The sequence below is a fragment of the Typopeltis vanoorti genome, chromosome 11 (assembly GCF_054136105.1).
Source record: "Typopeltis vanoorti isolate ZY-2024b chromosome 11, IOZ_Tvanoo_1.0, whole genome shotgun sequence".
NCBI lineage: Eukaryota > Metazoa > Arthropoda > Arachnida > Uropygi > Thelyphonidae > Typopeltis > Typopeltis vanoorti.
In genome coordinates this window covers 75,661,666-75,689,051 of record NC_143559.1, presented here as the reverse complement: position 1 = coordinate 75,689,051, position 27,386 = coordinate 75,661,666, and the positions used below count along the sequence as shown (strand labels likewise).

Here is a 27,386-nt window from a genome sequence, read left to right as displayed (position 1 = left end):
CTCTCTCTGTAAGAACTAATTAGATGGTCTGCTCTCTCTTCTTTATCTCTGCACAGTCAGCATTTCCTATTGTTACAGACCTTTTCAATATTTGCCTTGAATGAATTCATTGGTAGTGCTTGTTCATGAGCAGCAAATATATCGGACATTCTGTCTCTCTATTTATGTTGTCTGGCTGAAGCCATCGCCAAGTGACTCTCAACTTTCCATTCAATATCTTCCCAAGACTGACCATGGAGTGTTTTATTTTCCAGCTCTCTGATCTTTTGCTATTTCTGTATCCTTATACTGTTTTTCTTTTTAAAAATAGACTACTTTTTCTTTGTTATCCTCAATTAGCATCTTTTCTGTGCTTCCCTTGATGCAACCATTCAAAATCCGAAAGTTGGAAACAAAGCTCGAGATATTCGACGACCAATGGCCTCTCACAAGTGCATCTGTACCCGCTAACGAACTACGCGATTTAATCGCATCAATGGGACACGCATCGCTCGAGGCCAAAAACAAGAGACTCAACGCTGTTATTCTGAACTTACCGGAGGAAACTGGTAAATCTTTAAAAGAAGATATTAGCAAACTAGCAGGCAAATGCAACTTCAATCCCAGGAATATCATCAAATGTCATCATTTCAGACCCATAAACAAAAGAAAGGACGGTACGAACTTTCCACATCTCGTGAAAGTGATCTGTGATACACTGACAAACACATCCAAATTAATAACGGTGATAAACAGCAAGCTAAAGGACAGTTGCCCCCCCCAATCGTGTGTACGTGCTCGACCTGACTTAACCTTTGCACAAAGGGAACAAAGATGCCAACTCCGAAGACAGCTAGAAGAAAAAACCCCAAAATGGAGACAACAGCTGGATCATAGACTACAAACAAACCAAACTAGTGCAAAAACCAATTTTTCTATACAGGCAACTGCATAGAAAACGTGCAAGACCCTTGCGGTCAAAGCCATGCCCCACAGACCCTTGCATATCCACTACACCAACATCCATGGTCTCAACTCCAACCCTTAATAGAGTTCACTATCATCTACAGTCAACCAAACCCCACTTACTCTTCTTAACAGAAACTCAAATTTCAACTTCCCTGGCACTATCCATCTCAACCATCCAAACTATACACTATTTAACTCCTTTCAACCCAAGGATATATATGCTTACATATATATCAGAGCGTATATATGTCGGCACATATATACGCTCTGACATACCTTGCCAGAGAGAGCACCTAACCTAGAATTGCCCAACTTTGACCTTCTTTGGCTTAAAATATCACTCCCCCACTCAGTCAAATTCATCTGCTGTCTCTATCGCTCTTCTAATACCACCAACCACTCCAAGCTCTTTAATTTCCTCTCCTCAAAAGTTGATTTCCTCCAGGCTCACTCTCCTAACAGTGAAATCATCCTCCTAGGTGATTTTAATGTCCATAACACCAACTGGCTTTCCTCTTCCAGTTGTACAGATCCTGAAGGCAGAGTCGCTGAAATATTTGCCATCACCAATGACCTTATACATATTGTTCACAAGCCGACCAGAATACCAGATAACCCAAATCACTCCCCAAATACCCTAGATCTCTTCCTTACCAATGACCCTTCCAAATATATAGTGAATGTAGTGAGCCACCTGGGTAATTCTAACCACAACCTAGTGCTCATCTCCTGCCCCATGCAACAATGCTTACACAGTCACACCTGCACAAGAGTAGCGTGACATTATAACAGTGAAAAATGGGACAGCCTCCGAGACCACTATGCTTCATTCCCATTGTTCTCCAAAAGAAGTGCCAAGGCTGTACAAATGAAAAATCAGGCATACCACAACTGGCTCAAATTAAGAACTCCATCCTCCTTCAGTCCTATACTGAAGCCCGAAACAGATACAAAAAATTATCAATGATTCCAAACAGAATTTAAACGGGCAAAAAGCAGGAAACTTGCAGCCTGTCCTAGTGGCAGCCATGCCTTTTGGTCTCTTGCCAAACCAATTGGTCGCAACTATTGTTCTACACTACTCCCACCTCTATCATACCCAGATGGCTCAATTGCAACATCACCCACAGAAAAAGCTAATCTCCTGGCTTCACACTTTGCCTCCAATGTATGCATAACTGACAATGGCAAATGCCCCCCAGTCATTCCAACTGCCCAACATACAATGCCCCCTGTATCCTTTTGCCAGAAAGAGATCATAAATCTGTTGTCAAAATTAGACACAAAACAGCTCCTAGCCCTAATGGCATTCCTTCAGTTGTCCTGAAGGTCTGTGCAGCAGAACTGACTCCTATCCAATGCTGTCTGTACACATTCTCTTACTCTACTGGTATATATATCTCAAAGCCTGGAAATTGGCCTGTATTCAACCCATTCCTAAAAAGGTGACAAACTGTTGCCTTCTAACTACTGTCCTATCTCACTCACCTCAATCCTATCTAAAGTGATGGAGAAAACCATCAATTCTCAACTCCTACTCTACCTTGAAGGTACCCAGCTATTAAGCGACCACCAGTACGGATTCCGTTGATGCCGATCAACAGGTGACCTACTCTCATATATTGTTGTGTCGTCCTATCTTGCTAATTGATCCATTTATGTTGGTTAGTTGGATCTATTCTTATTTCTTTAAATTCCGTTTTTATTTTTGTTAGATGTTGATTGATACTGATCTGAATATAAGGAAATTTATATTATACTGCACCACCCTATAATCAGATTAGTCTATATAATACAGAGGAATCAATCATCAACTAACTTTTGCAATCTCACTTTATACAGGCCGAGGTTAATGTTATCATTTAAGGCTTCCGCAAGGTTCGAATAAGTTTTATGAGCGGTGCAATGAAGAAAAATCAGGCAAACAACAAATGAATTCAATAAAATAAACATTTAATATAGGGTTATAGAACATGTACATTTAAGCATAATTTTCTAAGCAAGATAATCTAATTGAATAATTTTCAAAATATCTCTGAGACACTAGTAGTCTCTCAGTTTGGTTTAAAGATTGAAGTTAAATTTACAGATCTTATTCTCCAACGCTTAAATACTATTATCACAACTTGTCTCTATTCAATGAGATAATTCAATTCTTTTATACATCTACTTAGTTCAAATACTCATAACAAACATAAAACATTAGGCATTAAACAATCAGCTGTCAATTCTATATTCTTCCGAATAATTGAAAATGGTTCACACAGTTCAATGTTCCAGAATTTTACAGTAATTATTATTAAGGTAGAATTCTCTAATTCTCTCTTAGTCAACAAACACTTAATTTAATTACGAGACAGTTATCATTTCAAGGGGGAAACACTTTAAAGCTCCATACTTCGGCTATTTTTAGTAGAACGCCACAGTTAATGTTAAGATATATCAGGCGGAGCCAACTCTTATTTCTTCACACTGAAATACAAAAAGGACTGCTCTTACTGGGTTACCTTTTACACACTGGATTTAGTATAGGCACACTTAAAACTGTAGTTAACTATTACTTTGAAGTAACACTTTTCAAAAGAAATCTTCACTATAATAACCGAAATATTAAACATAGAGTTTCACAAGTCTTGACGCACTCGTTTTAGGTAATCTACTTATTCCTTCTTTTCTTCTATGCATTAAATTCAGCTTTGCACTATTCTTCCTCAAAACAATTGGAATTCGTCGTAATTTTAGAATTCAGCAGAAATATTCTGATATGCCAATTAATTCCCAGTCCTTTCTTAATCGATTTACGGCATTTCCCAAATCCCCTTACTGCCACCCGTTACTTCCTTCTTTGCTGTCCTGAACACTTCTCCTCTCTCTTTACTTTCGTTTTCCAATTAAAATCATTCATTCTTCCCACCAAAATCTGGTTCTAGCCAGTTCAGCTTACTGGCTTCACTCCATATCACAGCCGTTCATGTTCTCAACACACACTGACTAAAACAAACTCCGTTTCTCTTTCAGCAGCCAATCAAATTCAATCAGAAGAATTACATAAAATCACTCATACATATAGAAACAAAATAAAAGGATATTTTACAATTCGTATAATATACATTTAAATATGATAAATACTAATTCTTATAATATACAGTATTTGCACAGCTTCTTATAATATTAACACAGGAATAAATAAAATAAAATGAATGACATGTTTATATAGAGTCTTTTCATTGTTATTACATATTCTAAGATTAAATAATTAATAACAAACAAAACTCAAAGAATTTATATGAATAATATATTACAAGCAAGAGACTAACAACAAATAATATTTACAAGTCTTGCTCATGACATGGTGGATTATGTTAAATGTGAATGAAGTATTAAAACATACAAAATATCTTCATTCACAATTTAACAATATCACCCGTCTCTAGACATATGTCATGGAAAAATTTTGCGAATCTCAAGTAGTTGCACTTAATATCTCTAAAGCCTTTGACCGGGTCTGGCACAAAGGCTTATTAAGCAAACTTCCATCATTTGGACTGTCTAAGGACTTCTGCATATGGATTGGCAGCTTTCTATCTGGACGTACACTGTGTAATGGTAGATGGCTCCCTACCAACCCTCTTCCTTCTGTACATCAATGACCTACTTCAGTTGACCTCCAACCCAATACATAGTTTTTCAGATGACAATGCATTGCACTCCTCCCTTTCATTTGATAAACCTTACCCTACACAACTCACTTCAACCCACAGAACATCAACCACAACTTCCCTTAATGCAGACGTTCTAAGACCGATGGGGCTCAGATAACCTCGTCAACTTCAACGCTAGTAAAACCCAGTTCTGTCTTATTTCCACAAAAAAGAACCATTTTTCCCCAGTATTATTTTTGATAACACTCAAATTCCCAGACAAGAAATTCCAGAGAATTTCTCTTCTGGGAATTACCATGACATCAGGCCTCTCCTGGCATAAACACATCACAACCATTGCATCCTCAGCTTCCAAAAAACTAGGCTTTCTCTTTCGCTCAAGACTTTATTTCACTTCAAAACAGCTGTTAACCTTATACAAATCGCAAATCTGCCCATCTATCAAATACTGTTCCCACATTTGGAGTGGGGCTCCTAAAAGCTCCCTCAAAATGCTTGACTCAATACAGAGGAGAGCAATTAGACTGATAAATGATCCATCTCTTACCTACTCACTCCTTCCCCACTTTCACATAGACGTTTAGTCTCTGCAATTTGTATATTCTACAAATATTTTCATTGAAAATGCTCATCTGAAACAGCATCAATAATTCCCCCACTCTGTACTAAACCCATTGGAGCACGTACAGCTACCTACCAACATCCCTTCACAGTACACCTCGAAACTCACAGAACAAGTTTCTTTTCCTCCTCTTTCATCCCTGCTACTGCTGTACTGTGGAACAGTCTTCTCGCTGATGTATTTCCCAAGGAATACAATATACAGGCTTTTAAATCGAATGTCAACAAGTTTCTCCTTTCCCATCCCACTACCCATATACGGTACTAAAGTACTATAGGTTGACCAGCCAACCTCACATAAAAAAAAGGAAAAAAAAAAGTAATTGCGCCTAATAACTGCCAACACTGTACCCCCCACACACACACCGAGGATATATAACAGGAATTTGAAGATGATGATGATGACTGCCCACAACATTTCATTTATTCACTGGACTTGTAGCAACTTCAGTCAGTCAGTTAGTAATTATCATGACACTAACTTTTGCCTATTGAATATTATAAAGAGTGTTGCAGAAACTCGAGAAGAACAAAAGAACATTTGATAACTGACAGAATGATTTTGAAAAATTCAAAAAGACAAAGAGCAAACTTATATATGACATGGATTGATTATCAGAAAGCATTGCTTCCCACATACTGGGATTAGAAAATGTCTAGAAATTTTTGGAATAAGGAAAAACATCAGAAAATTCCTAGCAGTTGTCATGACCATGTGGAAAATTCAACTAATAGTCAATGGAGACAATCTGGGTATAGGGATTAACAAGAGAGGAATTTTCAAAGATTATTCACTATAACCTCTATTGTTCATCCTCGCACTGATTCTTCTAATATATTCATCTAATATCATCTAATATCAGTTCTAAAGAAAACTAGCTTCGGATATCAAATGTCAAAGCAAGCAGGGAAAATATCACATTTGTTATACATAGATGAGCCTGAACTATATGAAAAAATCACTCAGAGAAATTGGGTTACTGCTCAGTACAGTCCAAATCTCCAGTGATGGCATTTGTATTGAATTTGGACTTGATAAATGTGCAATACTCCATAATTTGAGTAAAATAACAGAAAGCAAAGGAATCACATTTGTAGACAGAAGGAAAATTAAAAACTCACCCCAGAATGACGTCTACAAATCCATAGGAATTGATGTGGCAGATGGCATTTTTTGTTCAGAAATCAGTAAGAAAACAGTCTGAATATCCGAAAAGAGTTAGAAAAATTCTAAATTCCAAACTGGATGGAGGCAACACTGTAACAGCAATCAATGCATAAGTCATCTCTATAATCAGATAATAACAGGAATGACTGACTGGCCACAAGTCTATTTGAATACACTTGATCATAAAGTGCATTCAAATAGGCTATTTGAATGCACTTGATCATAAAGCACAAAAATTAATGACAATGAATTATGCCTTGCATCAGTGGTGGAGCTAGTGGGGGGGGGGGGGGGTCTGCCACGGGCGGCACTTTGAACCTTTTTGAACTTTTGCAGTTAATTCTAAAATACAGTCTCAAGAACTCAGTTCCAAATATTGTAATACTACTGCGAATTTTCCTCACAATTGCTGTAAGTGTTGCTAGTTGTGAGAGGAGTTTTTCTAAATAAAATATGATTAAGAATTACCTACATTACTATGAAATAGACTTCGGCAATGTCAGCGACGATTTTCTTAACAGAAAAGCAAGAAAAATAAAATTTTTGAATGCTGAAATTAAAGTTTTACTTCAAAAATAAACATAGTGTTTTAATTTATTTCCCAATACGTTGTTTTGAGTTTCTGTAGTATTTTTGGTGTGTATTGAGAGGGGCAGAAAACTCAGGGACCGCCCCGGGTGGCAACAGCTCTAGCTACGCCACTGCCTCGCATCCACACAATCATGTGAATCAGTTACATGTAGCCAGGAAAAGTAGAGGATGTGACTTTTTACAAGTCAAGCAAGCGGTAGAAGAAGAAGTGTGGGGAATGCATGTGATCATGCCAGTGAGGATTACTTTGGTGATATGTTCGGTGCATATGTTTGGATTGGAAGACTGCAAACAATAGTCAAACAATGGGAACGAAGCATAGTAGTCTCGGAGGCTGTCCCATTTGGCACTGTTATAATGCCAAACTACTCTTGTGCAGGTGTGACTGTGTAAGCATCGTTGCATGGGGCAGGAGATGAGAACTAGGTTGTGGTCTGAATTACCCAAGGGGGCTCACTACATTCACTGTATATTTGGAAGGGTCATTGGTAAGGAAGAGATCTAAGGTATTTGGGGAGTGATTTGGGTTATCTGGTATTCTGGTCGGCTTGTGAACAATTTGTGTAAGGTCATTGGTGATGGCAAATATTTCAGTGTCTCTGCCTTCAGGATCTGTACAACTGGAAGAGGAAAGCCAGTTGGTGTTATGGACATTAAAATCATCTAGGAGGATGATTTCACTATTAGGAGAGTGGGCCTGGAGGAAATCAACTTTTGAGGAGAGGAAATTAAAGAGCTCGGAGTGGTTGGTAATATTAGGAGAGCGATAGAGACAGCAGATGAATTTGACTGAGTGGGGGATGAATATTTTAAGCCAAAGAAGGTCAAAGTTGGACGATTCTAGGTTAGGTGCTCTCTGGCAGGGTATGTCAGAGCGGATATATGCGCGCACACCACCCTTGGGTCGAAAGGAGTTAAATAGTATATAGTTTGGATGGTTGAGATTGATAGTGCTGGGGAAAGTGAAATTTGAGTTTCTGTTAAAAAGAGTAAGTGGGGTTTGGTTGACTGCAGATGATAGTGAACACCATTAAGGGTTGGAGTTGAGACCATGGATGTTGGTGTAGTGGATATGCAAGGGTCTGTGGGGCATGGCTTTGACTGCAAGGGTCTTGCACGTTTCCTATGCAGTGCTGCATACTGGTTTCTTTGGTGGCTACTAGTGGCGTCACTTGGTTTTTGCACTAGTTTGGTTTGTTTGTAGTCTATGGTCCAGCTGTTGTCTCCATTTTGGGGTTTTTTCTTCTAGCTGTCTTCGGAGTTGGAGTCTTTGTTCTCTTTGTGCAAAGGTTAAGTCAGGTCGAGCACATACATGCGATTAGGGGCAACTGTCCTTTAGCTTGCTATTTATCGCCATCATTAATTCGGATGTGTTTGTCGGTGTATCACAGATCACTTTCACGAGACGTGGAAAGTTCGTTCTGTCCTTTCTTTTGTTTATGTGTCCAAAACTATGACATTTGATGATATTCCTGGGATCGAAGTTGCATTCGCCTGCTAGTTTGGTAACGTCTTCTTTTAAAGATTTACCGTTTTCCTCTGGAAAGTTCAGAATAACAGCATCGAGTCTCTTGTTTTCAGCCTTGAGCGACGCGTGTACTGCTGATGCGATTAAATCATAGAGTTTGTTAGCAGGTACAAATGCACTTGCGATTGGCCGCTGGTCATCGAGTATCTTGAGCTTTGTTTCCAACTTTCGGATTTTGGACGAGAAAGTACTGATCGTGTTATTAAGGTGTTGTTCGAGATTTTTGACTCGTTTGCCTACGAACAGCTCATTTTTCTTTGTCTTTCAAATCAGAATTGTCCTTCCGATTGTTATCCATTCTTCAGATGAGTCTGTTTGCAATAGGCTGATACATCATTGAACCAATTGACCCAACTGCTCAAGTATTTGAACCAAAATATGCAATTCGTCTTTGCCTGGTGCACTCCATTTCTTCACTTTCTTTGCTTGCCTTTGGGTCATTTCTGTGGTTATGACAAGGTCTGCAATCTGAGTGTTGTTTGATTGTTTTTCAATATCTTCTATCCAGTCACCATTTTTATTGTGTTCTTCTTTTGGATTATCCCAGATCTGCTTCCAGCACTTGATTGTTTCTTCTGCATTCAGGCATTCAGAATCATTTAGGAATTTCCTATCAATATTTTGGTAAAACTGATGTTGGTTAATCTTGAACTGAATGTTTTGTCTGTATTGACTTATTCTGCTTTCATAATGGATGATCTTTTTTGTTGTGTACAATTCTTTGTTTCAATACTAATGATACTTAGTTGACTGAATGCTGTATTGCTTTACAAGACTGTTATTGATCTCTTCATGTTTAAGTTTTTCTTGTTTTAAATTCTTTTTAAGTTTTGAACAATCTCTTTCATATTGATCAAATACACTTTGAGGATCTCTTTCATATATATAAAAGAGATGTATAAAAGTCATCTAATTACCAATGCCAAATCAAGAAATGTATATACCCACAATACAGACAGCTCATTAAGATAAAATAAAAATCTTCAAATAAACTAAATTACTTACTCGTTTGGTAGATGGTATTCTCAACTTATCTTGATCAACAATAAAACCCATGATTTCACAAATTTCTTTTATAAAATTCAAGTAAGACTGATAATGACTTGTTCCTGGATGAGTTCTTTGATATTTTCCATTAAATGTATAAGGACAACATGGTAGCAGAAAGCATTTCATTTCATATGATGACCTATAATTTTAAAATTACAATACCTGAATTTTAAAATAAAATATTTTAAATTATAATTGCAGTTTTATATTCTTAGCTATCCAAGATTTTAGTTCTTATCTACCTGATTCTGTTTTCAAATCCATTTTTTTCCTTCTATGCAAATCTCACCCACAAACAATTGTAAATTTGATACTCTGTTGGCTGAGAGTTAATTCCAAATCTACTTTAAAACCAAAAATGGTACTTTTTTCAACAAGAGCCACTAAGGACTTCAATAAGCAAGGTGATAGTCTCACACAATGGAATTCATCCACAATATCCATGTCATAGTGAGATACATACCCACGGCCAGTTGGTTGAAAACAGAGCAAAGAATCTATCTACTTAGCCAACAAAGCTGACAATAATGTATAACATATTATACAATATATTTCAACTTCTTCACAAATCAAATCTCATAATCCTTTAAGTGATGAAATTTAAAATAAATAAATAAACAAATAACAATTCTGTTATTTATTTATTTTATTTATTCCGTAATTATTATTTATATTATTTATTCCGTAATTATTATTTATATTATTTATTCCGTAATTATTATTTATATTATTTATTCCGTAATTATTATTTATATTATTTATTCTCTTTATTCATATTAAATTATAGCTTTTAAGAATTCATATTAACTTTTTACAAATAACAATTCTGTTATTTATGATGTGCCCTTTATTGGAAAACCTGAATTCAAATCTCATCTAGAATACAAGAAATATTTATAAGGATTTTTTAAATAAAGCCTGAATTTTCTCCCAAGACAAACTTGTCAATGAATAAATGCAGTTCACTAAAATAGCATGGAGACAAGATTAACTAGCAAAATAGGTTAAGTACAGCCAAGTGACATGATCTTGAGAGGTCATTTGGCCTAAAACATAAAATGAAAATAATAAAAGGAAAATAAAGGATGGTAATAATCACTGCTGCAGCAGTGTAAGAAAAATAAAAAACAACTTTTTACATGTTATGGGATTTTTCATTTTACTGACTATATACATTCATTCAACAATAAAGGAAACCTACTAAAGCAAACATATGGATAATAAAAAAATTTTGATACCAAGTTAGTACATTTACACAATTCCTGTAAAACAATAAACGGTTCATTAAAGGAAGTGTTCATGTTCGTTAAATCAGAACAGTCACTGACTCATACTATATAGCATCAAGAGATAAGTGGCTGATTACTACAGTATATATTCAAAACGTAAAATAAGTATGTAAACCTATCAGACAATACTTGGGGAAAGAAAGAGTAGCTATAGTATACAACACTAAATACGAAGGTAATCTTCTTGAATGGCAGGCAATAACAAGCAGAGTAATGTGGGCAAATATCAAAATGGGGAACTGAACAATGACTTATTTGTGCTTATGGTCCCACAGAAGGTTCTACTAAGGTAGAGTGTAAGAATTTTTTGAGGCTTTAGAGAAAGCAACTGACACAGTGAAAAGGAAAAGTTGGTCCTTGTTGGGGATCTATACAGCAGAGTAGGAAATGATTGTCAGACATACAGAAATATTTTGGGAAAATCTGGAGAAAAGAGCAAAGCTAATAATAATGGCAAATACCTGTTGGATTTCTGCTCAGAACATGGACTGGTTATTACTAACACAATAATGTTCCAACATAAAAATGTGCACAAATTCACATGGAGGGAAGATGAAAGGAATAAGAAAAGTTTTATTGACTATGTTACTGTTCATTGTGATGCCACTAGTGCATGACATTAGAGTGTACAGAGGATTTGAAATTGGAAGTGATCACAATTTAGTCATATGCACAATAAAATTGAATTTCATACTGAAAAGAAGAACATATAAGAAAATTTTAAAGCGAATAAAAGTTGAGCAGATCACAGATGTGAACTGCAGACTAAAATGCACAACCATTATTCAACAAAAAATGAAAGAGTTTGAGAACAGGAACCAAATCTTGGAGATTCAGTGGCAAGCCCTGAAGAAAACACTGATTAATTCATCCAGAGGTATTGGTGAAATTATCTGCAAGGATAGAAAAATCAGAACTCCATGGTAGACGCAGAAAGTTAAAAAGGCAATGAAGGAAAAGAAGAAAGAATATCAAAAGTTCCTTAAAAATAAGTCATACTGTGCTCTTAAAGAATATAGAGACAAATGTAAGAAAGCTAAACACTGTATAACACTAGCTAAACAAAAGTCAGGGGAAGACTTTGGCAAGAACATAGAAAAAACATCAGGAAGATGGAAATGTATTCTAGAGGCTGTTGAAAAAGCTCAGAAATGGAGGAAAGAGTGCTGTAAAGAAATTAGAGATGATAAAGCTGACAAGAAAACTGGAGTAAAAGATATCCTTCAGGTATGGAGTAATTACTTCGAAAAATTGCTAAATGAAACAATTAGTGACAGCACAGTATAAAAAAAACACTCAACAGATATGCAATCAGGAATATATATCTAAACATGAAGTAGAAAAAGCCAACGAAAGGCAGCAAGAGTAGAATGACATTCAACTACAAATGCTCAAGTATGGAGATGTAAAAGTCTTGCAGAAGCTGCACTGCATAGTTCAGAAAGCCCTGACAGAGGGATGAATTCCAGATGATAGTAGGGCTCTCATAATACCCATATACAAAAAGGGAAATAAAACTGAATGTGATAATTACAGAAGTATTTCCCAAGTGCACGTTCCTGGTTAGATTTATGCAAGTATATTTGAAAAATGGTTGAGAAGGCTTTTGGAAAGAAAGCTTGGTGAGAACAAGCTGGATTCAGGTCAAATAGAGGTCTGTAAGGATCAGATTTTTACTTTATGACAAATAGTTGAGAAATCATGGGAATATAACAAAGATCAGTATTTAAGTTTTGTAGATCTGAAAAAGGTATATGACAAGGTGTCAAGAGAAAAGCTATTCTAAACATATAGTTGTATGTTGTCAGAGGGGCATTATATCAAGCAATACTTAGTTTTTATTTGAGTTGTAGGTCAGCAGTTAGATTTAAAGGAAGTACAGGAAGAAGGTTTGATATTAAATCTGGTGTCAGACAAGAATGTAGATTATCCCCTCTGTTATTCATTATCTATAGATAATGAATAATGATCGATATATCGATCACATTATGAAGAAAAGTGGTATTAAACCTGTATCAAAATTGGAGATGTCAATTGCAGCTCTTTACTTTATACAGATTATGATATACTTCTAAATAAATCCGGAACAAGTCTGCAAGATCATCATCACCATCAAATTCCTGCCATGTACCCTCAAGGAGTGTATAAAATATGATAGTACTACATGAAAAAAATTACATCATTACTACCTTCCTATCTACAATTTTCGTCCAAATCAGTCTGTTACTTGTCAAGACTACAACATTATCAGATCTTATATTTCTATCGTCTACGGCACTTTGTACCATATCAATCCAACTATATCTTGGTCTTCCTCATGGATGTTTTCCTGCCGACCTGGCAGAGAACTTGTTTTGCTATTCTTTCCTCGCCCATTCTGTTTAAGTGACCATAACACCTGAGATTAGCCCTGCTAACGCATTCCTAGATGCTGACAATGTCAAGTTCTTTCCTAATATTCTAATTTTTAATATGATATTGCCATTGATGACATCTTTTAACGCCTATAATCTTTCTCCAGACTTTCATATCTGCGGTCTCTAGTCTTTGGTCAAATGTTTTACTTCTGACCCAGCTCTCAGATCCTTAAGTTAAAACTGGTTTGAACACTGTCTTGTATAATTTAGCTAATTTAGTGTTCCAACTAATTTCTCTCTTATTCCATATGAATTTATTCAATTGACTTCCGACCATACCAGCTTTGCTGATTCTGTTGTCTATTTCTATATTTAATTTATCATCTTCACTAAAAATCGTACCTAAGTAGCTGAAATGTTTTACTTGTTCCAAAGGTTCTCCATTCACAACACAGTTGACATTTTCAATGATTCTGCCTATTTTAATTGTCTTTGTCTTTTTATTGCTGACCTTCATACCATATCTATTACAACAGTTATTCAATTCAGTCAGAGAATCTTGCAGAATTGTAGCGGATTTATTTAGAAGTATAACATCATCCGCATAAAGCAAAGAGCTGACATTAACATCTTCAATTTTGATATCATGTATAATACCACTTTCCTTCATAATGTGATCCATATAGATAATGAATAACAGAGTGGATAATGTACATCCTTGTCTCACACCAGATTTAACATTAACTACGCTACCGGCCAAGACGTCTATAGACGTTCAAGTCATCATGGATGCGAAGTGCTTATTAAAATTGTAATACCATTGATATTACATTGAAATATATGATGGATATGAAGTGTATGCGGATGCGTATTTGATCCATAATGGCCGCTAAGGTGGTTAAACTATCCTCCTGTACTTCCTTCAATTCTAACTGCTGACTTACAACTCAAATAAAGACTAAGTATTGCTTGATATAATGCCACACTGTCACCATATAACTGTAGCATATTGAATAGCTTCTCTCTTGGCACCTTGTCATATGCCTTTTCCAAATCGACAAAACTTAAATACAGATCTTTGTTATATTTCCATGATTTCTCAACTGTTTGTCGTAAAGTGAAGTTCTCATTCTGACAGCCTATATTCGGCCTGAATCCAGCTTGTTCTTCACCAAGCTTTTCTTCCACAATTCTTCTCAACTGTTTCTCAAATATACTTGCATAAATCTTGCCAGGAACACTCAGTAGGGAAATACCTCTGTAATTCTCACATTCAGTTTTATTTCCCTTTTTATATATAGGTACTATGAGAGCTCAACTCCGATCATCCGGAATTCGTCCCTCTGTCCGGGATTTCTGAACTATGCAGTGTAACCACTGTAAAACTTTTATACCACCATACTTCAGCATTTCTGGTCGAATATCATCTACTCCTGCGGCCTTTTCACATTTCAAGCCTTTAATGGCTTTTTCTACTTCAAGTATGGATATGTATTCCTGAATATATGCCTGTTGAGTGTTTTTTACCACTGTGCTATCACTGCTTGTTTCATTTAGCAATTTTTCGAAGTAATTACTCCATACTTCAAGGGGATATCCTTTTCTCCCATTTTCATGTCACCTTTATCATATTTAAAATTTTGCCACCTTCTTGATATTTATTTTCTATATTCTTGCCAAAGTCCTCCCATGACTTTTGTTTAGCTAGTTTTACACAGTGTTTAGCATTCTTGCAATTGTCTCTGTATTCTCTAAAACACAAGCTGATTTATTTGCCAGAAACTTTTGATATGCTTTCTTCTTTTCCTTCACTGCCTCTTTAACTTCTTGTGTCCACCATGGAGTTCTCATTTTTCTATTCTTTCATACAACCTCACCACATGCCTCGCTGGATGAATCAATCACGATTTTCTTCAAGGCTTGCCACTGAATCTCCAAGATTTGGTTCCTGTTCTCAAACTCTTTCATTTTTTCTTCAATAATCTTTGTGTATTTTAGTCTTCAGCTCACATCTGAGAGCTGCCCAGCTTTTATTCGCTTTAAAACTTTCTTACATGTCATTCTTTTCAATATGAAATTCACTTTTATCCTGCTCAAGACTAAATAGTGATCACTTCCAATTTCAAATCCTCTGTGCACTCTGGTGTCCTGCACCAGGGAGAAAACATTACTATGAACAATAACATAGTCAATGAGACTTTTCTTATTCCTTGCCTCTTCTCTCCATGTGAATTTGTGCACATTTTTATGTTGGAACATGGTGTTAGTAATAACCAGTACATGTCCTGAGCAGAAATCAAACAGATATTTGCCATTATTATTAGCTTTGCTCTTTTCTCCAAATTTTCCCGAAATATTTTTGTATGACTGACAATCATTTCCTACTCTGCTATGTAGATCCCCAACAAGGACCAACTTTTCCTTTTTTCTCATGTCAGTTGCTTTTTCTAAAGCCTTAAAAAATTACTCCACTTCTACCTTAGTAGAACCTTCTGTGGGACTATAGGCACAAATAAGTCTGCAAGATTCTCTGACTAAATTGAATAACTGTTGTAATAGATTTAGTATGAAGGTCAACAATAACAAGACAAAGGCAATGAAAATAGGCAGGAACATTGAATACATCAACTGCACTGTGAATGGAGAACTTGTAGAACAAGTAAAACATTTCAACTACTTAGGTACGATTATTAGTGAAGATGGTTAATTAAATATGGAAATAGACAACAGAATTAACAAAGCTAGTATGGTAGATAGTCAATTGAATAAATTCATATGGAAAAAGAGAGAAATTAGTCGGAACACTAAATTAGCTGTATGCAAGACAGTGTTCAAACCAGTTTTGACTTATGGATCTGAGAGCTAGGCTAGAAATAAAATACTTGACCAAAGACTAGAGACCACAGATATGAGAATCCTGAGAAAAATTAGGGGTGTGAACAGATGGCATCAATGGCAATATCATATTAAAAATGAGGATAGTGGGAAAGAACTTGATATCCTTAGCATCCAGGAATGTGTTAGCAGTTTAAGTGACCATACCACCCGAGAGTTAATCTCAGGTGGTATGGTCAGTTAAACAGAATGGAGAGGAATGATTACCAAAGGAAGTGTTCTCTGCCAGGGTGGAGGAAAAAGACCCCGAGGAAGACCAAAATATAAGTGGAGTGATAGTAAAAAGTGCCTTAGAAGGCAGAAATATAAGATCTGATAATGTTGGATTCTTGACACGTAACAAACTGATGTGGAGGAAAATTGTAGATAGGAAGTTAGCTACTCCTTCAATGTACATGTCAGGAATTTGATGATGATGATCTATGATATAGGTAGTGTACAAATCTGAAATCCTAACTATTTAAAATATTGTTCTCACAACTTGACAGGATAATCCTAAAAGACTTTCTTTCTTCTAAATACTCTCAAATTTGTATAAAGAGATCAACTGGATTACTGAATGCTCATCATCACCAACAACACACACACACACAGAATGCATTCTTTCTTATATGGATATAGTTATTCGTAAAAAAATTTTCATCTATAGTTATTTAACTTTCTTCTAAATCTATTAGAACAAGCACGGCTAGCAATCAGCTAGAATTCCTTTGCTCTTTAATTTCAATATTATCAAACTGATTTTTTTAAAAACAAGTTTTTCATATTATCTGAAAATGTCCCAAGTTCAGAAAATCAAATCTAATGTTAAATAAACTCTGAATTCCTTCTTCTTAACTCTCAAAAATACTACAGAGCTATTAAACTGCACATATTTGGGCTATTATAAAAACTAGGAAAAGATTCATTGTGCTAAACTTACCGAGAAGCAATTACTGGTATCCACGGTGTTAGTTCATCAGAATGATTGCCAATTAGCCAGTCATGTTTAGGGAACAACATTGTGTCTGATGGAGTTATAGTTGATTCCTAAATTAACAAAATTGAAATGTGTATAAATATGTGAAAAGTTTCTTTGAACTAAATTTTAAACATCAGATATTTTGAATTTACAACTACGCACATCTAATAATCGTAATAGTTCCCTGCTATATATTAAAAATAATTTTTTTTTCTTCAACCATTCAAAATGGCTTACTAGATAAATACATTAATTACCATGAAGTTAAGTAAATTTCACACAGTTATATATAATCTACCCAACACTGACAAATTTTTTCAATTCCTATTTAATTTATTAGTGGTGGTACATACTTAAAGGTACATATTTTTTTAATATAAAACAACCTGCAATGATATATATGATAATAACAATATTATCTTATGCATCACAATAAACTGCACTGTTTTACTATATGTCAAATGTAAAACAGTGTAGCCAAATCAAACCTCATCTAGAAGGCTTAGAAAATTGTTGCTACCAAAAGTAGAATTTAAACCAAATTTCCTTCCTAAGGGAGTGATGCATACAAAATTGATACTTCCATTATGCCAAAAACAGTAAAATAAACTGTAGTGACCACGGTTAACTACGCATTCATAAATATTGGTAGTAATCATTTCATCCGACAAAAACAAATAGTGATACTATAGAGCAGGGGTTCCCAACCTTTTTGTTTCTTAGAGCACATTCTAAAATACCGATAGGGCGATTGGCACCATCTATTTTTTCAAGCATATTTTTTGAGTTCGTTTGTTAAAGAATACACACAAAGTTTACATTATAATCAAATGTTTTATTACTTAAAAATTTACGTGATATAAAAATTAAATATATATATGTAAGTTAGTGTGATCTTTGGCATTGCATTTCATTGGCCAGTGCTTCATAATTAGGAGAATATGATGATATTCCAGTTCTTAAAAGTGGAATGAACAACTTCGAATGCGCGTCACTTTACATTGTATGTGTTTAATACTCATCGTGTCATTAACGCATGTGTCATATAGCATGCTATGAATTGTTGCGTGATTATTTCAAACTATACGGCACACGGTTGAACAGCGGCGGGCACACAAATTGGTCGACGGGTACCATGGTGCCCACGGGCATAGGGTTGGGAACCCCTGCTATAGAGTATCTGATGAGTTTTATTCAGATACACATTATTATTAGTTTTTTATTAAGTAGTCTTAATAAATGGGTATTTATTACAAATCATGGTCATGTGATCTTTAAAAGAAATGGAAATTTTTGAAGTTTTGGCCCATTCCTATAATTCAGTGCAAAATTATGCCATTCAAAGGACAGAACATAGAAAATAGTAGGCATGTTCACTCAACCTACCTACTTATAATGAGGACACTGTAGTGTAACATTTGTTCCATATTCCATATCTCAAGAAAATAAAAGTTTAGCTATATCATTCTTTTTGTTGGTTATAACTGAAGCACATAACAAATATGTGCAATGATAATAAAAAAGCACAGCATCAAAACAAAAAAAGAAGTTGACAAAACGCGAAAAAAAAAATGGAAATTCTCACATTGCAGAAATCTTAGCAGAAATGCTGAATATCATTTGACATCGTACAATACTTTCACAGGTGTGTAACTAACATTTGTTTCACAGAAACTATGATATAACTAAATGTAAATAGCAGACATAATGTTTTCAGGTCATCCTAAAGGTAACAAGTCACAAAAACTAAAAATAAAAGGAAATTGGAAGAGACCCCAAAAACATTCTTATTTTTGAGCTTCAAATCTAAATTTGCATTACTACACAGGAAGCTAATATTCAAAATTTAAGAAAAATTATACATCCATAAGATAAGATATAGTTATAATTCTACAATACTCTTGATAATCTAGAAAATTCCCAATTATCTGTTTAGTGTCATGCTTAGGGAAGGGGAGGGGGGGAACATTCCTTTTTATTATAGATTGCACTAATGACACTTACTTGAAGTATAACATCACTTCCATAGAAGTCCCATATTTTTCTTTTTCTGATATCAAGACCAACGCCTGAATACTATATAAAGAGAAAATTTCTTTTTAAGAATTTTGAGACCTATGTTTAATAAAGCAGTATAATTCAGTGATACCATGAAATGCCATGTAAATATATAAGCATTAAATCACAACAATCTCTTTTTTAACTTCTAAATAAAAATTACTGAATAGTTATAATTCATCATAAAGAATTTTATAAAATTCTTTATGTTTTGCAATTTCATATTATTAAAAATAAAAATATACTGAATCTTGATTTAAAATTTATTTCTAGGAATAGCATATGCTCATGTTAAACATATACTTATGCTGATTAAGTTAAACTGAGAAAGGCATATAAAAAGAACACTATATAACAATGGGAAAATAATAAGAACATATAATGGTTAATATAAGAGTCCTATGTCTCCACAGTTATATAATAACTATTGCAGGTTCCATTTAAAATAAATACAAGATGCAATAAGTTTACTATGATATTTTGTTTTCTCATAATTTTAAATAAATGTAAACATTTATTCACAATGTTTATAATTATATATTGAAAAAAAAAAAAAAAATTGACAGCCTATTTTTCTACCCACTGTAGAGTGAAAGCCTTTTCCATTGCAGGAGGTTTTGAGTCTACTTCTCCCATGATGACCCAGTCCATATTGGGCATTTGATACTTTACAAAAAATACTATAAAAATAAATATTAAATAGACATGCTTCTTTGGTCATCTACCAAGGCAAGCAGTACTAAAGTACTAGTACTAACATTGCAGGAAGATGGCTGAAGCAGTAGTTCTTTCGAGTGCACTGTCTAGTGCCTTCCAGATACATCTCGAAGGTTCTCGATACTTTGTTATTTTCATATAAATACAAGAGGATCTCATCCACAGTCAGTCAGTCGTGAACAATGTGATATTCGTGTATGAGCGCATGCAGGTTCGTCAGGTCAGCAATAGCCTATTGTGGTTTTATATTGCCAGACTTTTTTCATTAGTGTGAGACATATTCAGTGGATAATAACTTTTACATGACCATTTTGGATCATATTTTGGGTTCACCTTCCATCACTATGGCGTCTAAAAGTAAAAACCGTAAATCAAGTGATTCTTGTAAGATTTTTAATGAAAAGTGGACCAATTTGTACTTTTCTTATGCCGATCGACGATAAGCCAGTGTGTTTAATTTGTCGTGAATCAATGTCAGTATCAAAAGAATACAATATTGATTTAAAATGCTAGCAGGGTATGTTTAAAAGGCAGAGGGAAGAGAGCGAAGTGTGCATCAAAGTAAGTTATGTAATAGCTGAAAAAATTGCTAAAAAATCAAAAGCCTTCTTGGAGGGTGAGTTTATGAAAGAATGTCTCATCGCTGCTGGGGATATTCTGTGCCTAAATAATAAGGAAGTGTTTAAAAAACCGAGTTTGTCTGGGGGTAACTGTAGCATGACGTGTCGAAAAACTTGCCAATGACAATGAAGGAACTTTAAAAAAATGGTCGTCCGAATTTACGTCATATTCATTTGCTTTAGATGAGAGCACAGATGTGAAGGATACAGCACAACTGGCTATCTTTGTCCGTAGCACTGATCAACACTTCAATGTAACAGAAGAACTGCTAGCACTCGTACCTATGAAGGGAACAACGAAAGGTACTGATATTCTTGAAGCTGCCAAGAAAATGCTCCAATTCAGATCGTTGAATTGCGGAATTCAACGATCCGAAGTGGATGAGAGTCAGTCTTTGCCTTTGTGACCGACATCTCGTTGCATATGAATGACCTAAATAAGTGGCTACAATTGAAAGATCAACTGGTGCACACTCTGTTTGATCACGTCAAAGCTTTTGTGGCCAAGCTCAAACTATGGGAGGCACAACTTGCAAAAAAAGACAACTCATTTTCAGCTTCTCACTGAGTCCAAATGTTCTTCTCTTGATGAATATGTTACAAACTTAGCCATGCTGCGAAGTGAGTTGGTAAAGAGATCTAGTGATTTTCGTAACCAGCAGTTCCCTTTAAATTTATTTTGAATGCCATTCAGTGTCAATGCTGTCGAAATGAATGCCAGGCTCAATAAAATGGGGCTGCTTGAACTCCAAAACAAATCTTCTTTGAGAGAAAAATTATTCAATGTGCCCTTGCTTACATTTTACAAAGACTACATTTCTGAGGATGCATTTCCTAATCTTTGCCAGCATGCTTTGAAGATGTGCGCTTTGTTAGGAAGCACATACTTATGTGAGCAGTTCTTCTCCAGAATGAAGCATGTGAAGTCCAAGACAAGAACTCAGATTACAAACCAACATCTTGAGAACACTCCGCGCATAGCGACTTCCAACATTGATGCCAACATCGACAAGCGGTCAAGGAAAAGCATTGCAAGTTTCCCATTGACATTGTAAAAAATTAATGTTTTCTTCATTAAATTATCTTTTTTCAAGTATTGATTGTATTTACTTATCATGAACCCGACTCCTACCTATGCTCTTAAAGCTGAGTTTGTTTATTTTTATAGGATTTCATGTAAAGTATCAAATGCAGTGTTCCTTGTGAATCTGGAAAGCATCTTACAATTCTAAATACCACAGTATAGCTTAGTGGCCCATGGGATTCACTGAAATTTTTAATGTGATCTGCACTGTCTGAAAGGTTGAAGACCCCCTGATATAGCTATTCCTTCAAATTAGCAAAAAATAACTTAATAATGCATCTGATTATATTGTGCTGGATGTATAGCAACTGTCTAATATCCCCCCCACAGGTTATCTGAATCACTAATATAAGCTTATTCTTCTCAAGGAGCACATCCATTGTCACTCTCCTTATCTATAGGAGTATTCAATACAATGAAAAATAAGCTATATATTTATGATAAAATAACAAATAAAGCTGGTTAAATTAAATTCAGTTACAGTAGTAGTAGTCTCATACTAGGGCCGAATCAACACCTTCTTGGGCCCCCGGCAGGAAGAGTAATGTGAGACCTCTATTACATTTCCTAATGTTCAGTAATAATAAGATACTCATCGATTTTGAAGTCCCAAGTAATTCCAATGGTGGATGTGAAGGCGATAGTCAAAACAAAAATAACACAACAATTCACTCCTTCCACCCACAAGCTTCCACATAGCAAAACTAACATTATAAAGTGACAATAATGAAGGAGATATAAATCTTTTGATGTTTGGCTTTCAATCTATGCTATATTATAAAGTGACTTTTCGACATTTTGATGTATCAAAATCATGTATGCCATCAAAGTTAATATTTTGTTAAATCACCTAAGTTCAATGCTCATTAAACTTAGGTAGTTTAATCGTGACTGTGCCATGCTGTTTCTTAATTCATTTTTTAGTAATTTCATTTTAGTTCACAATAAGAGAATGGGGGCCCCCTAAAGATCAAAGCCCCTGGGTTCACCGTTACCTTAAAACAGCCCTGCTCATACCTACTACCTCCACTACCACCAGTTAATTCTAACTAGTGAATCAAGATTAGCATGATTTACATATGTTCAGATTTAAATTCTTATATTAAGGATTTATATCAATAAAGACATGATGGACTTCAATATCATCTACAACAATTTCTAAAAATATCCTAAACATCAAGAAAATTCTAAGTTATTTTCTTTATTTATTATTTTTTATAGTCCCGACATGAAAGGTTACTGAATAGAAAACTAGGATTAATAAGTGAAAAATTAGAAATAAAAGAAACTTCTCAACACTGGAGTCAGAGGCCAGCAAGTTGAAGTGTTTAGGAAATACACATGCTGGGAAACAGAAAGTGACAAGTTTAAGAGAAAATAAGGATACAGAGGAGGGAAATAGTAATCTTGATGAATGATGAGCTATCATTCATCAAAGAGCTATCAATATAGCTCTACAAAATGGAATTCATATTCTCATATTGATATTCTATTTTCTGAATTCTTATTCAGAAATTCATACATTTATTAAACTGTGATCATTATATGGTATTAGCAAAAATTCGATTTAACCAAAGTGGCTAAAAACATATAAAACTGAAAATTCTTACCAGCCAAGCTACAAAATTTCTTCATTACAGGATCCCCAAGTTAGACAACAATATCAAAAATGTACAAACTTAAAACCAGAAACCACCTATGAATCAAGTGACATAGAAGATGAATGGGAAAATTTGAAACAAATTCTCACAAAAGCAGCAACAGAAACCTTATGAATAAAGCGCAAATGGATTAGAAAAAGAGGACTACGAGACTGAAACAAAGAAATAGAAAATATAATACAAACAAAAAAATAATTGATCCATTTATGTTGGTTAGTTGGATCTATTCTTATTTCTTTAAATTCCGTTTTTATTTTTGTTACATGCTGATTGATACTGATCCGAATATAAGGAAATTTATATTATCCTGCGCCACCCTATATTCAGATTAGTCTATATAATACAGAGGAATCAATCATCAACTAACTTTTGCAATCTCACTTTATACAGGCCGAGGTTAATGTTATCATTTAAGGCTTCCGCAAGGTTCGAATAAGTTTTATGAGCGGTGCAATGAAGAAAAATCAGGCAAACAACAAATTGAATTCAATAAAATAAACATTTAATACAGGGTTATAGAACATGTACATTTAAGCATAATTTTCTAAGCAAGATAATCTAATTGAATAATTTTCAAAATATCTCTGAGACACTAGTAGTAGTCTCTCAGTTTGGTTTAAAGATTGAAGTTAAATTTACAGATCTTATTCTCCAACGCTTAAATACTATTATCACAACTTGTCTCTATTCAATGAGATAATTCAATTCTTTTATACATCTACTTAGTTCAAATACTCATAACAAACATAAAACATTAGGCATTAAACAATCAGCTGTCAATTCTATATTCTTCCGAATAATTGAAAATGGTTCACACAGTTCAATGTTCCAGAATTTTACAGTAATTATTCTTAAGGTAGAATTCTCTAATTCTCTCTTAGTCAACAAACATTTAATTTAATTATGAGACAGTTATCATTTCAAGGGGGAAACACTTTAAAGTCCATACTTCAGCTATTTTTAGTAGAACGCCACAGTTAATGTTAAGATATATCAGGCTGAGCCAACTCTTATTTCTTCACACTGAAATACAAAAAAGGACTGCTCTTACTGGGTTACACCTTTTACACACTGGATTTAGTATAGGCACACTTAAAACTGTAGTTAACTATTACTTTGAAGTAACACTTTTCAAAAGAAATCTTCACTATAATAACTGAAATATTAAACATAGAGCTTCTCAAGTCTTGTCGCACTCGTTTTAGGTAATCTACTTATTCCTTATTTTCTTCTATGCATTAAATTCAGCTTTGTACTATTCTTCCTCAAAACAATTGGAGTTCGTAGAAATATTCCGAATTGCCTATTAATTCCCAGTCCTTTCTTAATCGATTTATGGCATTTCCAAATCCCCTTTCTGCCACCCGTTACTTCACTCCTTGCTGTCCTGAACGCTTCTCCCCTCTTTACTTTCATTTTCCAATTAAATACCTTCATTCTTCCTGCCAAAATCGGGTTCTAGCCAGTCCAGCTCATATCAACTCCTTCTCCCTTCAAATACTGTAGCTCACGCTCCATGCATGCGCTATCTAAAATTAACTCCGTTTCCTTGACAACAGCCAATCAAATCTAATCAGAAGAATTACATAAAATCACTCTTACATACAGAAACAAAATAAAAAAGATATATTACAATTCATATAGGATATATTTACAAGTTATATAAAGAATTTATACAGAATAAATAACTAAAAAAATTAACAATTATTATATCAATAAAAATTTAACAGTAAGTGTTTAATTTATAATTTACATGGGAGCAAACTTAGCTCAGGAAATACAATACATGTTAAATCATGAATGAAGTATTAATAAATCATAAAATTCTTCATTCACAATTTAACAACAGTTACCAGAAATGGCTAAATTCCAAAACAACAGAAATAGAAATAGAGTATAAAAGAAATAGTGCAATTGAAACAAGAAGTAAGGAAAAAACATAGAGATGGAACAATTTCGTAACAGAACTAGAAAAGGATTTATTCAAGCCACAACCCTAAATCTATAAAGTAATCAAATATATGAATAAGGAAGTAAAAGAAAAGATAAAAATACAAACAACAGATTTAGAAAAACGGGTGACCAATTTTAAAAATCTCTGGACAGATAAGAAAAATGAAATAAAATTTTAAAAGAATGGTCTACTAGAAAATAAAACAATGTTAGAACTGAAAAATATAATAAAGAAGATGAAAAATAGGAAAACACCAGGAGAAGATAATATAAATATAGAACTATACAAAAATTTAATGAAAGACTTCTGAAATTTTTTAATATGGTTTGGATGTCTGGAAAAAACTCCTAACTCTTGAAAAAAAGGACTGGTTATCCCAATCTATAAAAAAGGAAATAAAGACGATTGCAATAACTATAGGGGAATTAGTCTGCTGAATACAGGATATGAAATATATATGCAGGAATATTAAAAGAGAAGCTAAGCAGTATTGTAGAGGACAAACTACTAGAAGAACAAAATAGTTTCCAAAAAGGCTGATCCTGCACAGATCCAATTTTTACTTTAAAATTATTAATAGAAAAGAGAAGAGAATTTCAAAAAGAAACACAAGTTGCCTTTATTGATTATGAAAAAGCCTGTGACAAAGTTAGTTTAAAATATTAACTGATTTAAACATACCAAACCAACTTCTACAATCCATTCAAGAAATATATACTGGAAATAAAATAGCAGTTAAATTAGAACACATCTCAGAATGGAAAGATATATCAAGAGGAGTAACGACAAGGATATACCCTCTCACCTCTGCTTTTCAATATATATATATATATAAATAAAATTATAACAATCTGGAAACAGTATAACCCATTTGGTATACAAATAACCCCACAAATGAAGATAGATACACTACTATTTGCAGATGATCAAATAGTATTAGCTACATCAGAAGATGATTTACAAAGTTCATTAAAATTATTAAATGATATCTCAAAACAATATAATATGACAATATCTAAAGAAAAAATAAATAATGGCATTCAAAGGAGAAAACCAATAAGAAGTAAATAGTGATAGATAATAAAATATTAGAACAAGTAAATACTTTCAGGTACTTGGGATGTGATCTATCATACGAAGAAGAAAAAGACATAGACACTAAAATATCAAACTTTGTCAAAGTAAATGGCATAATAAATAATATATTTAAGCCATCCCTAATACAAAAACACACTAGAATCAGACTATATAATGTCTTGTCAAATAGCTGGATATACCAAGTGGGACCATAAAACAAATGAAGAAATCTTGCAATCCCTGAAAATAAAACCAATTAATTACTACATAAGACAGCATAAACAAAAATGGCTGGAATATTTAAATCGAATAGACAACAGCAGACTACCAAAAATATTATACAGATACAAAATAAGTGGAAAAAGAAGAATCGGAAGACCAAGAAAGAGATGGCATGAGACCGGAAGAGGCCACTTGGCCTAAGATCCATGTTAGGAAGAAGAAGATACATTTATATAAGGAATTTTTCTGAATTCTTTATATGGATGCATAAACCATAAGGAAAATATTTTGTGCAGGCATGTAAAACAGCAAATTTAACATTACAATTTACTTAAATAATGCTAATATCTCTAACTAGAGAGTAGTATATCCATATTTTGAAATATTAATCAAATTAGCAATCAACATGATCATGCATGAGAAATTTGAATGATAAAATTGTCTACTAACCAAATACAAAACTAAACCTACTAAAATGTGAACTTACACCTTCTGATGCAAGGATATATACTAATAAGCCATTCCCACAACCAAGGTCAACAAAAGATTGTTTTCTCTGTAGTTGTTTCATCTCTTGTTCTGCTTCCCATAATGTCTTTAAGAAAAGCAACATGGATAAGTATGTAGAAACTAATAATATAATGTATAAAGTAGAATAATTAAAAAGAATATAACAAGCTAAACAGAACAGAAGTTATTCTTTTATATAAACAGTAATTTGAAAACCTTTTGCAATATGAGATACAATAACAAATGATAATAATTCATTTAAATAATTTCATGAGTGGACAGGTCAAGGATTATATAATCTAACTTGCTGCAAACCTTTTCAAACTATTTCAGACTGTCAATAAGTAAAATGCTCTTCTTCATGTAGCTTCCTCAGTAAGAGGGTGCAGCCTTTCTTTCCCCATAATTTTTCC

The 27,386-nt window shown here is 34.1% G+C and overlaps 1 protein-coding gene across 2 annotated transcripts in view; it reads right to left on the bottom strand.

Moving 5' to 3' along the window:
• Positions 1-27,386, bottom strand: part of LOC150101754 (putative tRNA (uracil-O(2)-)-methyltransferase) — a 178,146-nt gene that overhangs the window by 79,782 nt on the left and 70,978 nt on the right. For both annotated transcript variants that reach the window (XM_090400446.1, XM_090400447.1), the window contains exons 5-8: positions 26,951-27,058; positions 19,075-19,146; positions 17,032-17,138; positions 9,524-9,707 (exon numbers count right to left, since the gene is read on the bottom strand). In XM_090400446.1, coding sequence (XP_090256572.1) covers positions 9,524-9,707; positions 17,032-17,138; positions 19,075-19,146; positions 26,951-27,058 — 471 coding nt within the window. The remainder of the gene's footprint in view (positions 1-9,523; positions 9,708-17,031; positions 17,139-19,074; positions 19,147-26,950; positions 27,059-27,386) is intronic.